The sequence below is a fragment of the Aspergillus affinis genome, assembly GCF_023601865.1.
Source record: "Aspergillus affinis strain CMG 70 chromosome Unknown NODE_14_length_433147_cov_86_863592, whole genome shotgun sequence".
NCBI classification, from domain to species: Eukaryota; Fungi; Ascomycota; class Eurotiomycetes; order Eurotiales; family Aspergillaceae; genus Aspergillus; species Aspergillus affinis.
Genome location: NW_026515795.1, coordinates 110,930 through 122,456, shown reverse-complemented (window position 1 = coordinate 122,456; position 11,527 = coordinate 110,930). Strand labels below are relative to the sequence as shown.

The following is an 11,527-nucleotide window of genomic DNA, read 5'->3' as shown; positions in this document are numbered from 1 at the left end:
CGGCGGGTTTGGGCCTCGGAGGAATACTCGGAGGGTCTGCTCTTTAGTCTCAAACCGTTCCAGTCCTGCCAGGGATGATGCACGCTTACCCAATTGGTGATAGCGGGTGGGAGTGCGTGATCGTTGCGTTGAAATTTTATGATGTTATTGTCTTGTGGTATATGAACCTGGATAGGAAGCAGAAGGAACTCGGGTGCTCTGAAGAATTATCCAGCCTGTCAGGTGATGCATCTCAGGCAGGGTCCACGTGCGGTCTTTTGCTGTCTCCGACTCTACATCGTCAATTTCATCCCTTTCTCTGCCATCAATCATCAAGCACTCATTGCACTGAGCCTCAAGCTAATATGTATTTGTCTTCTTGTTCAGAGTCCATCAGGTGTTTTGACTTGATCGGTTGACACATGAAGATGGGCTTATCGTCGTCCAGGTACATTGTGGGTCCGGGCTATGGCGTGCCTCGTGGAGATAGTAGCGCAATCATCCACTCGATGGAGAATCGCAGAATTAACCCGAAGTTCAATGGAATTCCTGGTCAAATTTCCTCGCCGCGTGGTTGACGGAAATTCAAACATTTTTGTAGAAAACGACACATCATCTTCCTTTTTGGTTTTGTTCGATCGCTTCGTGACGACCCCTCGTGCCGAGTCCCCTTGGCCAAGTGCTTCGAGCATTGCCCCGCACAGAATGGAATGATCGCTCGAAATATCGCAGACATTATCGCTACCCCGGACTTCTCGCACGTTACACATCGGATCCCTTCACAAAAATTAACATTTATCGCCATCGGTTAGGTCCTGGAGTTATGCGCCCAACAAATAACACCCAGAATGCACCCGAGACCTAAACACAAACACAATCATGTCCTCCAGCCGAACAACTATAACGAAACGGGCCTGTGACGGATGCAAGATCCGCAAGATCAGGTGCGGTGGTGGCAATCCATGTCGGGCTTGTAACAATGCGCGCATCAAGTGCACTTATATTCGGATCCAGCATCCTCGAGGGCCGCAGCGACTGCGTTCGACGACGAAATATTTGATTGAACAAACACAGCGAGGAACCGAGGCGCAATCCACAGAACCATTCAGCGAGGAGGCGGTTGATCCAGGTGACACGCAACCAGACCTGGAACACACCCCGGTTACCAGCGCACTGAGGTACGTCCAGTTTTCCTTTCCTTTCTTCTTGATTATCTTAGTCCTACAAAACAAATATCTTGCGACACCTGTATCGTGATTGGGTTCTGTTAGTAACCAAGGACAAAAGCAGGTCTCGGATCCCGACGAATATCATTGCCTCGCCGCTTTACATTTACCACGTTCGCATGTACCCCGTCTGGCCAATTGTCGATGTGGAAGATGTGATATCCATTCTACAAAACCCCCGGGATCCGTCTCCGGAGGCCTATGCTTTAGCTACATCTGTTGCGGCTGCGACGATCGCCCAGCTAAGACTCGAGCAAGGTCCTCAGTCCAATAAATCGGTCACCGCCGATACTTTTGTGATGGAGTGTCTAAAAGTTCGAGATTCAAGCAACTATCGGTCAAATGCGAATTTGGATAATGTGCGGACTGCGTTCTTCCTCCACGTCTACTACGAGAACCAACACCCGGGTGGCAGTGGATCTTTGCTCTACTTGAGGGAGGCCATTTCGCTTGCTCAAATGATGTCCCTCCATCGCGAAGCCTCCTACTCTGAATTACCCCCCGAGGAGCAGCAAATTCGGCGACGTGTACTGTGGTTACTTTTCGTGACTGAAAGGTAAGAATCCGACATGAGCGGATACCTTTAGCTTTGATTCTAATTGTCTTTTCTTTTCATTCTTAGGGGCGTTTGCATTCTGCACAAGCTTCCTGTCGTGCTTAAAACCAATATCTCGACGCCCGAATTAGATTCCAATGATGAGCCCCAGGTCTTGCCCGCATTCTTGAAACTCCTCAACCTATTTCGGCTTTTTGAGCAGTCAAAGATGTTTGATATTATCGAGGATGAAAATCCCGATCTGCAGTCTATTTCTGAAGGCGACAAAAGCTTGGATACCAGGTTTTTCGAGTTCCTCGAGGGCAAATTGCAGGATGGGTCTGTTCTTTTAGACCAGATTTCGGATGTACAGAAGGCCGACCTATGCGTCACTAGACACTGGATGAGAATGATTCTGTGGAAGGTGTCCTCGAAGAAACCTCCTCTCTCGCCATCCTTCAACGAGTCTTCAAGTTCATCGTTTCCAGTACTGGTGGCCAAGGAGCTCCTGAACATCGTCTCTCAACTGCCCAGGACAGCGATAGAGGCCCACGGTCTTGGCATGGTGAGTGTCCTGAATCTCCTTTCCACGAACAGGCCCTTACAAATCTCTACCAGGAGTTAAAACTGTACGAGATCGCAAACTCTCTTGCAGACGCCGTAATGAACATGGCAATGCTCCCAAGGGCACCTAGCTGGGACGGCGAAAGTCGCCCAAGCAGCATCCTAGCTCGATTGCACTCCATCTTGTCGACCTTCCGAGGAGGTGGAAATAAAGAACTAGCTGAAATACTGTACAAGAAAATGGCCGAAGCCCAAGTTAGAAGCGGGCCTACTCTGTCGCCGTCAATTAAAGCACCGCCCATCTCGGCCCTAAGTAGACCCCCATGCGGGCCTAATAAAGATGGTCTCAGCGAAGAGGGGCCAGCAGGTAAAGAAGCTTCTGGGCCACGCTCCACTACTTCTGGACTCCATAGCAGCAGCGTCTCGCTGACCAACTGGGGCAATGACCTACCGACTATTGGCTATACAGACCAGTTCCAAAACAGCGCTAATATAGCGGAAAACGCACAAGCAGACGGGTACAGCGGTCATCCATTCTCAACATCGTACAAGGACATGATCTCCCCAGGCTTTACCGGAACGGGCCTCACTCCACCTTCTTTCTTCCCTGCATATTCTTACGACACTGGCTACGCTGTTCTATCTACCACACAGGCTCCACCGGTCTCGGATGATACCTGGAACATATTCTCGGGGATTTCTTCCTTATCACCTCCGCTAGCCTCTGGGCCCATGGAGATGCTGATTGGCGATTTCATATCGCAGATCCCAGACCATCATCAACCCGAAAGTTTCATACCCACGAGTGACGATGTGATGGACCAGAATATAGCGAACCAGAGCTTTCTTATATGAGCCAGCTTGGCCGCTTCAATGATGTGATGAATCCAGTCAAGAATGTTTTATCAAAAGATGTCATAAATAATATACCCATGTACTTACATGCCTATTATCCCCTACTCATCAAATCCCATTATTAGCATAAATAACCAGTAAATAACCACAAAAGCCCAAGGAGACAAGATATTTCTCGATTTTCTGACAAAGTGCGTCGAATCAATATTTGAAGCGGAAATCCAATCTCTTGTTTCCGTCCTTCTCTCGCTCCGTTTGATCGGCTTGATATATGATTTTTTCCTCGGCAGACATGGCCTTCCATTTCTTGTCTTTCTGTCTGTTCAAGTACCGCAGAACCTCGCGCTGAGTGATGAACACGGCCAAAGAGAGACAGCAGATCGAGATAAGGACCTTATTGCCGGTGTAGTAATACGGTTTGTCGTAGTCTCTGTAAATTTCTGTGCGGGGGATGATTGGTTAGCATACAATTCCAATCGACCACTTACTTATATCTATCACACCGAGGAGGAAAAAGAACAACTCACGAGACGAAATCACCGACCCAACCTGGACGATAACATTATACGTCGCAGCAGTGATAGCTCTCTTCTTAACATCGAACGTATTCTCCGAGATCCACGCCGACACGATCGGATGAAAATACGGATATCCCGAAATGAGCGTCGTAATCGCAAACCGGGGCCAATTGTACCCGTGGGCCGGAAGACCCAGGAGCGCCGCCAGGAGAGGCAAACTCCACAGTTCCCCAATGAAGCAGTGGAAGGTACGTTCGCCGAAGAACTCGCTGCTCTTGGAGAGAATGAGCATGAGGATGATTTGTAGCACGGCGGACGGGATCGAGAGCATGTTTGAGTCGAAAGTCGAGAAGCCGAGGCGTTTGAGCGTGAGGGAGAGGTATGCTTGTACGGGACCTTGCGGGATGTAGGCGACTAGGCCAATCAGGTAGAGACCCCACATAGATTTGTCGTTCCAGGCGTTCAGGACGTCTTTGAGGGTGGCCGCCTCGTTGATGTGTGTGAGGCCTTTGGAGGGGTCGTCGCGGAGGAGACGCTGTTTAATTTTCAGGGGTGGTTAGTTAGGGGTTTATAGATTAGAGAAAGGAGGGAGGGAGGTTGTTCTTACGTTGATCATGATGGTTTCTTCACGCTCGGTGTACCATGCTTTAGGGCAGAGCAGGCTCTTGGTGTTGGTTGGGGAGCTGGGAAGGTAGAAATAGCTCTGCGAGAGGGTGAGTATGCCGGTAAAGAAGTAGATATTGTGGCGAGTGTGTACATACGGCAAGACCAATCACAAAGGTGATGAGACCGTCAATCAGGAAGAGCCAGAACCACCCTGGTTTTCCTTTGACATCTCGCATTTCGAGGATGCCTGCGGCGAGGAGAGAAGAAATGATACGTGCAACCTATATAGTGGCAATCGATTAGTTTTCGGATCTTCGAACAACCGAGAGGATTAAAGAGACCGCACATTTAGGGTTGACCAGAAGAAGGCCAAACGGACAGATAACTCGCGCGTCTTGTAGAAATATGTCGCGAACAAGATGGTTCCGGGAATAAAACCTCCCTCGAACGCTCCGATCAGTGCTCGCGTGACGTAGAACGAGGCTCGGCTTGTCATCCAGGCCTGGGTCCACGATACCAGACTCCAGCCCAGCATCATGAGCGGTAGGACGCGCTTGAATCCATAGCGTTTGATCAACAATTGGACGGGGAATTCAGCTGCCAAGAAGCAGAGAAGTTGTATCGTTGTACCCTAGCAATTCTTTCGTCAGTAACACGGTAATTCTCTTTTTGGGGGTGGACGCACATTGTTGTAGTCGTTACTCGTCATATTCAGGTCGTCGAGAAGATTGTCTGTCAGCGCATTGGACAGATTTCCACGGTCCAGTTGCAGCCCGAAGAACTATAAAAACGTTAGCTATGTTTTTGCCCTCACAAGATCTTGGGGGTTTCGTGGCTCACCATGAAACACAAGCAGGTCAGCAGAAACATGTCCGTTTTGAAGATCACTTTGCGCTCCTCCTTAACAGACCAAGACGCTGTCGGGTCGAATCTATGGTATCCCTCGTACGACTCATGAGGAGGGGTCACGCCAGCAAGGTGTTCCTGTCCGACGTTCGCCGATCCCTTTGAGGACTGGGTATCTTCATCGCCAGTCGATGCCTCCGGGCCTTTGTAGCCCCGTTCAATGTCGGCCATGTTATCTTCCACGCAACTTGAACTGTTCAGGAAGAACCAAAATTGAGCAGAAGTTGAAAATTCAGACCACGAGAGTCGAACAGGTTGAGAGAGGAAGCGATCGCCATGCCGCAGGACTTATATATACCAAGAACGATGGCGACAGGAGATTTGGTGTCCATTGTACTTCGGAGTTGTAAACAATTTGAACAAGTGACTGACATGCTTAGCCAATGAAATTCTGTGTTTTGACAGCCTTCATACTCCGAGTCAGGGTAGACCTTAAATGCTGAAAGGCGCTAAGGCGATTGCACAAGGCCGCGCTACGAGCACATCATCGCCTAGATGGCCCTTGATGCGCGACCTAGCCGGAAATAAACAGGAATCACACACTGTCAAGCCAATGGCATTTTCGCGGTCCCAAAGACATCTAAGCGTCTTTGTTTTGAATTATCGGGGCTTTTTCCAGAAATTATCGTTGATTGACAGGGTTTATCGCGATGCATTCCTCGGCACTGCGACAATGCATACCCTTTCGATTTCATTTTTCCTGTGCTGCCAATGCAGCAAGCCAGGAACCAGCTAATGCAGTTTCCCCAGGTTCTCTAGGGTTTAGGTTAGTACCCATTACACAAAGACGGCAGAGACTGAATAGGGGCACTGAGTTTAATGGATGGGCTAGATGGTGGAAACCGTTCATTCGTCGGCGGGTCGGGGAGAATAGCGTTAGCACCTCATCGCCCAGGCAGGCACAGGCCCAAATTGCCTCCGAGAATTTCGCCGACGCCCCGCCGATGATAACACCGGCTTATGCCAGCTAATAGATGATGCAAGCTACCCCTCAGGAATTGGTAATGCGGGGTGAACGTTCATCAGACAATAATGGCGAACTGATCCGTACCTACGTGCCCGTTGCCTTTTGCCGAGTGGTTGTAGACGAGAATGAACACGCGATAGGTGACCAGATAGCAATCATAAGACACAGCGACCGTGGTTTCGAATGCTTTCAAGCAATCATAACATACTATCGCAGTGGGGAAACTTCCTCTTGTTTCAAAATCCGCGAGGTCGTGGAAGTCGTTCCTGAAAAAGATCGCGGATATATTGTAACTTAGATCCCCACCAGGGAAAGCCATCATCGGTTATATATTTAATTTTCATACATTCCCCTATCAATCACTGTCAAATCTACTCCAAATAATATATCAAGGTCAACTCACCAAGGTTAGGCTTCATCATGCCAGCTCCCGTTGAGAATGCTGCCCCTTCGACAATCCGGGGAGGTCATGAACAATCCCGTCCACGCATTCCCCAACCTCTAGAATATTCCGGCAGTTTGGATTCGTTTCCTCACGGTGATTTGACGCCTGTCATTGGCACCGAGTATAGTGGGATTCAAGTCGCCGAAATCCTAAAATCGGAACAACGCGATCAGATAATCACCGATCTTGCTGTAACGAGTACGTCGAGGTCTCTCTTTCTGGGCCTTCTTGGACAAAAGCGAATTGTATCCCATACTGACGATTTCCAGTCTCCAGACGAGGTGTCCTCTTCCTAAGAAACCAAGATGTAACGCCTCAACAAATGAAGGAATTCGGAGAGAGGTTGACCGTTCTCGCCGGATGTGTAAGTTCACCATCCCTACCGCTCACTCGACCATCTATCCGAGAAAGTGTCCCAAACTCATAGTCTCCAACAGCCTGAATCATCGGGACTACACGTACACCCTCTCACCGAAGAAGGAAGCGAACTGGGTGACCAAATCAGTGTGATTAGCAGCGAGAAACAGAAGAAGGGGGGCGGCCTCACGCATCAACTTAGCGACACCAGTCGATTCGCCTCTGTAGGATGGCACACCGATATCAGTTTTGAGCACGTCCCGTCAGACTACGCGATGCTGAAGATCCACACCTTGCCTGCAACGGGCGGAGACACGCTTTGGGCCTCAGGATACGAGGTCTATGATCGTCTTTCACCAGATATGGCAGCGTTTCTGGAAACTTTGACCGCGACGCATGATGCGACCTTCTTCCATGATGAGGCGAGGAGGTTGGGGAATCCGCTGCGGAAGGGAATTCGAGGGTCGCCGCTGAATTCGGGCGAGGAGTTGACGGCGGTGCATCCCGTGATCAGGACCAACCGTATGTCCTGATAGATCTCCCCTTTCATCTTATCTTTAGAATCAACTGACAGCGTGGAATAGCGGTCTCCGGATGGAAGTCAGTCTACGTGAACAAGGGCTTCACGAAACGAATTAACGGCGTAACGAAGGATGAGTCGGATATGTTGCTGCATTACTTGTTCAACGTAAGTCGACTGCTGTTTCATTCTTTGCAAATATGGCCCTAACTTCACCAGCTTGTGACTCAAAACCACGACGCCCAAGTTCGCTTCAGATGGAACAAGAACGATATGGCTATCTGGGATAACCGATCCACCTGGCATTGTGCGACTTACGACTATGCCGAAGCTCGAGCTGGAGATAGGGTATGCAGCCTAGGTGAGGCGCCATACTTAGACCCGCAGTCGAAATCGAGGAAACAGGCGCTTGGCGAAGCATAGATAATTTTGGTCGATACTTCATGGAAACAATTCATGACACAAAGTGGACATATTTTGCCGCATTTAGTTCTTTCAGTAGGACATTCTAATGTGAAGGTGCTTTCTGCTTACCATTCGCATGAACATCATAACTTCTGTCTAGAGATTCATCTGGAGACCGGATATTTGAATCATTCAAAATGCTTTGTATTGAAAATAAGGTGTGCTAATATAAGACACTACCGCCCAAGCTCAAAAAGACCACATAACCATAACACCAGTAACCCATAAATGACCCAATCAAATGATAAAATATGCTTGTATGCAAGACCTGCTTCAAACGGATGCTTTTCCTGAAGCATCAATTCCCAAAACACAATGATATCCCCAACAAGGATATAAGAAAGGAAAGATAAAGTCAAATCGCGTCTCGCTATGGGCTAGCTTCATCGCTTTAAGATAACAGCCATGTCCTCTCGATCATTCGACGGTGATGTTGTTTAACATTTGCACGGCTCTGACAGCTTCATGTAGTTCCAGCAAACTAAGAACAGTTAGTATAGCTCTCTGGGAAGCTTTCATTGAGATCAACTTACTGGTATGGCCCATATCCTCACCAAACATAGAGGTCATTAAGTCCTCACCGTGTCGAGTTCCCTCAGCCGGGGTATAGGTGACGGCCGTGTGGCCAAGAGCAAGTCCAATCACAGGTGGAGTCTGCTGCAAGGTCATGAATTCAGGCTTGACACCCGTGCACTGGGACAGCATGAGCTGGTGGATGTTGGTGGCCGCATAGTGACCCATGTGCATGGCACCTCCGCAGCGCTTGATACCGGCCCACAAAGCGATATCACCAATTGCGAAGTGGCTTTCGGCGTTAGGGGCGCGTTCAGGGAATTGGAGGCTGTCTCGAAAATTAGAGCATGATCGAATGCAGGGGCAATGGAATAACGTACGTTGGCTGGATATCCACGTAACCATCCTGTGTCAGGGTCTCCTTCGGCAGATAGGAAGAGGTAGGAATGCACTTCGAAACAGCGTTCATGACATGGCCAGTCTTGATCTGCATGCCGTTCGACAGCGTCAGTTGCCATACCCGCTTCTCTCCCTCCGTGTCGATGGCAGTGGTTTCAATCACTCGGCGGCCCAAGACGACCTCGACACCGGTTTCGAGGAGGACGGAAGCCACACGCTCCTTGAAGTCATCAGGGAGGGGCTCCGCCGAGAGCAAGCGCTCGCGCGAATGAATCAGAGTCACTTTCTGCTTGGGGTCCAGGACCTTGAGCTCTGCAGCCATCTCAACACCGACGGCACCTACGAGAATATTAGTTACGAGATAGGACAGAAATACATATGGATAACTGACCTCCTCCGATAATCGTCACACCATCCTGGGCCTTCTGGATGTCCTCCTTGTGGCGCTTCGCCTCCTCAAGGAACTGATGTCTGAGCAAAGATTGAGGGACCGTAGGGAACACGCGACGGAGACCAGAGCTAGCAATCAAGAAATCATAGCGCTCCTCGCAAGACTTCTTCGTGTCGAGGTCAAGAATCTGTGCCGACTTCTCCTCGCAGTTAACTGCGTTAACTGTACCCCTGAGGAAGCGAACGTTGGGCGCCTGCAAGGCGGGAATGTCTTGAAATCGGATCCAGGTCTTCGAGGCAAACTGATCACATGCCAGGGCTTTAGGAGATCCAATCAGATGGTCTAGATTGAAAGGAGAGAATATTCGTTAGTGTTTCGCGAACCATCAGGCGCCCAGAATCCCCAGAAGCAGGGCAGGGAGGGGTTGCTCACAGAAGCCATCTCTCTCGTCCACCACGGTAATTTCGACGGGAATCTGGGTCTCAGGGGCCTGGGAGTCGGCATTAAAGTTAAAACGAGCCAGACGGCCACCGCAAAGGTCGAGAAGAGCCAGAGCTGAACTCAATCCTCCGTACGATCCGCCGACGATAAGAACGCGGGCGGCGCGGGGGATGGCGGTGAGGGCTGCGATAGAGGGCATGAGGGGCGATTTACAGATCAGATTAGATAAAGAAAGATGTACAGTCTAAACGGGGATTGAAAGAGCAAGAATAGAAGACGAAAGATGAGAGGAGATTGGATTCTATGGAGAAGGAAAACCCGAGGGATCGAGAATGGGCGTTGTTGTTCTTAAAGGCGAAGGGCCAAACGAGCATTCCGGGCATAAAGGAGGCGCAGGACCCGAGGCCAAGGGATCAGATTGATCAAGAGTGGAGCCGACGGATGTTTTTACTCTGAACAGGTGCGAATACCCTCATTTTGGCACCGGAGAACAAGGAAAGCTGCTGATATGCTAGGAGACAATATTCTTTCCAAACGATCCGAGTGCTGGAACCACTTCTCGAAGAGGCATGTTCCACAACCACGGTTCAAATGTTTGGGTCCGCATGGAGCAGATTGCTGGTTTCATATTATGATTTCGAATTATTATGAGAGTTATCGCCGCCAGGGCATGGTGCGAGTCCGGAAAGTGGGAGAAGCCGATGTCACCCAGGGAAATGACCAGCCCCACTCGGAACCCCATCTTATCAGATGGCGAGGCGAGTTCGGATGTGGTCGGCTACACAAACAACCCATGGTCGATTGCATAATAGAAACCTCAATGGTGAAAGGGTGGGGTTGGGTTCAAGAATCCAGAAGAAAATTTTTCCCGGTGGGTTTATGTCTCAAAGAACTTGAGAAATGAGAATCAAAACGGAAATACGAGGCCCATCTTGGCAGGAGTCCAAGTTTGACCGATCGACGATTTTTGTGCCCGTGTCCAAGGGAACTTTTTATCTGATCCGAAATTAAGAGGCCAACGCCCGGTTTCAGTGCAATAAAGTTATCTGATGCTGGGGTGTCGCCATCCTCAGAATCGGGATTTGGGTTCTCCATGGATTTCCCTTATTTTTTCTTTGAGTAACCCAGTGTGGCGGTTTCACTGCCATAGAAACGAAATTTTCGCAGCCATTTCTCCATGGATTTTGTAGGCGTTGGGATGCCTGAGGCAAGCTGCCAAGCACTTCGCTGTTTGCTTACTCTCCTAAGGCACCTTAGATAGGCAACACCGTGGAAGACCTCAATTCATCCTACATCAATCAATCAATCCAGTATTGATCAGAGCATCTTCTCATCTATTCATTTCGTCATTCTAGACCACTGCGATGCAAGCGGTTCCTGCAGAACTTCAACAGTTTCGTGGAAGAGAGTTGAAATCAAGCTATCATCTTCTAGATATATCTAGTTTAGTGTACCTTGAACCAACCCCCTCAACTACGGAAAGTGGAATGAGAGTAAGGGATGCATCGGCAACCAGGAGGGTTATGAAGAAAGTTCCAAAGATAGTTTAAAAATCTTTTGACAGGCTGTCCCTTTACCTTGGTCGCTTCGTACCTGCCGGATCTTGAAGCGCGGCTGAACGCATGCATGAGATCTCGGTATAAACAGCGTACACCGTAAGCTCCATGTCTAAGTGGTTGCCCGTGCTAAGGGACTGTCTACGGAACCTTGAAAACCTTAGTGACAGGGTCCATGACCGGACATGAATTGAACGATCTGGTCTAGGCCACATGCACCTCAAAGGCATATGACTTGTGACATGTTCAACAAAAGTACCGCGTGTGCAATGCAATGTAACCCT

At 49.3% G+C, this 11,527-nt stretch overlaps 4 protein-coding genes across 4 annotated transcripts; 2 read left to right on the top strand and 2 right to left on the bottom strand.

Annotated features, from left to right (window-relative positions):
- Positions 1 to 858: 858 nt before the first annotated feature.
- On the top strand, positions 859 to 3,159 carry KD926_002317 (Zn(II)2Cys6 transcription factor; the record flags this gene model as incomplete). The annotated part of the gene is made up of 4 exons (XM_053096997.1): positions 859 to 1,157; positions 1,270 to 1,761; positions 1,828 to 2,305; positions 2,359 to 3,159. The coding sequence occupies 4 exons, from the start codon at positions 859 to 861 to the stop codon at positions 3,157 to 3,159; spliced, it is 2,070 nt and encodes a 689-aa protein (XP_052958919.1).
- A 201-nt stretch (positions 3,160 to 3,360) lies between these two features.
- Positions 3,361 to 5,360, bottom strand: KD926_002316 (putative MFS transporter; the record flags this gene model as incomplete). Its single annotated transcript, XM_053096996.1, has 7 exons — positions 3,361 to 3,599; positions 3,648 to 4,212; positions 4,285 to 4,380; positions 4,439 to 4,564; positions 4,630 to 4,914; positions 4,969 to 5,064; positions 5,124 to 5,360. 7 exons carry the CDS (start codon positions 5,358 to 5,360, stop codon positions 3,361 to 3,363), a joined length of 1,644 nt encoding a protein of 547 aa, XP_052958918.1.
- A 1,216-nt stretch (positions 5,361 to 6,576) lies between these two features.
- On the top strand, positions 6,577 to 7,901 carry KD926_002315 (TauD/TfdA dioxygenase family protein; the record flags this gene model as incomplete). The annotated part of the gene is made up of 5 exons (XM_053096995.1): positions 6,577 to 6,799; positions 6,871 to 6,965; positions 7,039 to 7,480; positions 7,543 to 7,646; positions 7,698 to 7,901. 5 exons carry the CDS (start codon positions 6,577 to 6,579, stop codon positions 7,899 to 7,901), a joined length of 1,068 nt encoding a protein of 355 aa, XP_052958917.1.
- A 479-nt stretch (positions 7,902 to 8,380) lies between these two features.
- On the bottom strand, positions 8,381 to 9,886 carry KD926_002314 (putative pyridine nucleotide-disulfide oxidoreductase AMID-like; the record flags this gene model as incomplete). The annotated part of the gene is made up of 5 exons (XM_053096994.1): positions 8,381 to 8,424; positions 8,477 to 8,784; positions 8,837 to 9,194; positions 9,247 to 9,588; positions 9,679 to 9,886. 5 exons carry the CDS (start codon positions 9,884 to 9,886, stop codon positions 8,381 to 8,383), a joined length of 1,260 nt encoding a protein of 419 aa, XP_052958916.1.
- Between the last annotated feature and the right edge of the window lie 1,641 nt (positions 9,887 to 11,527).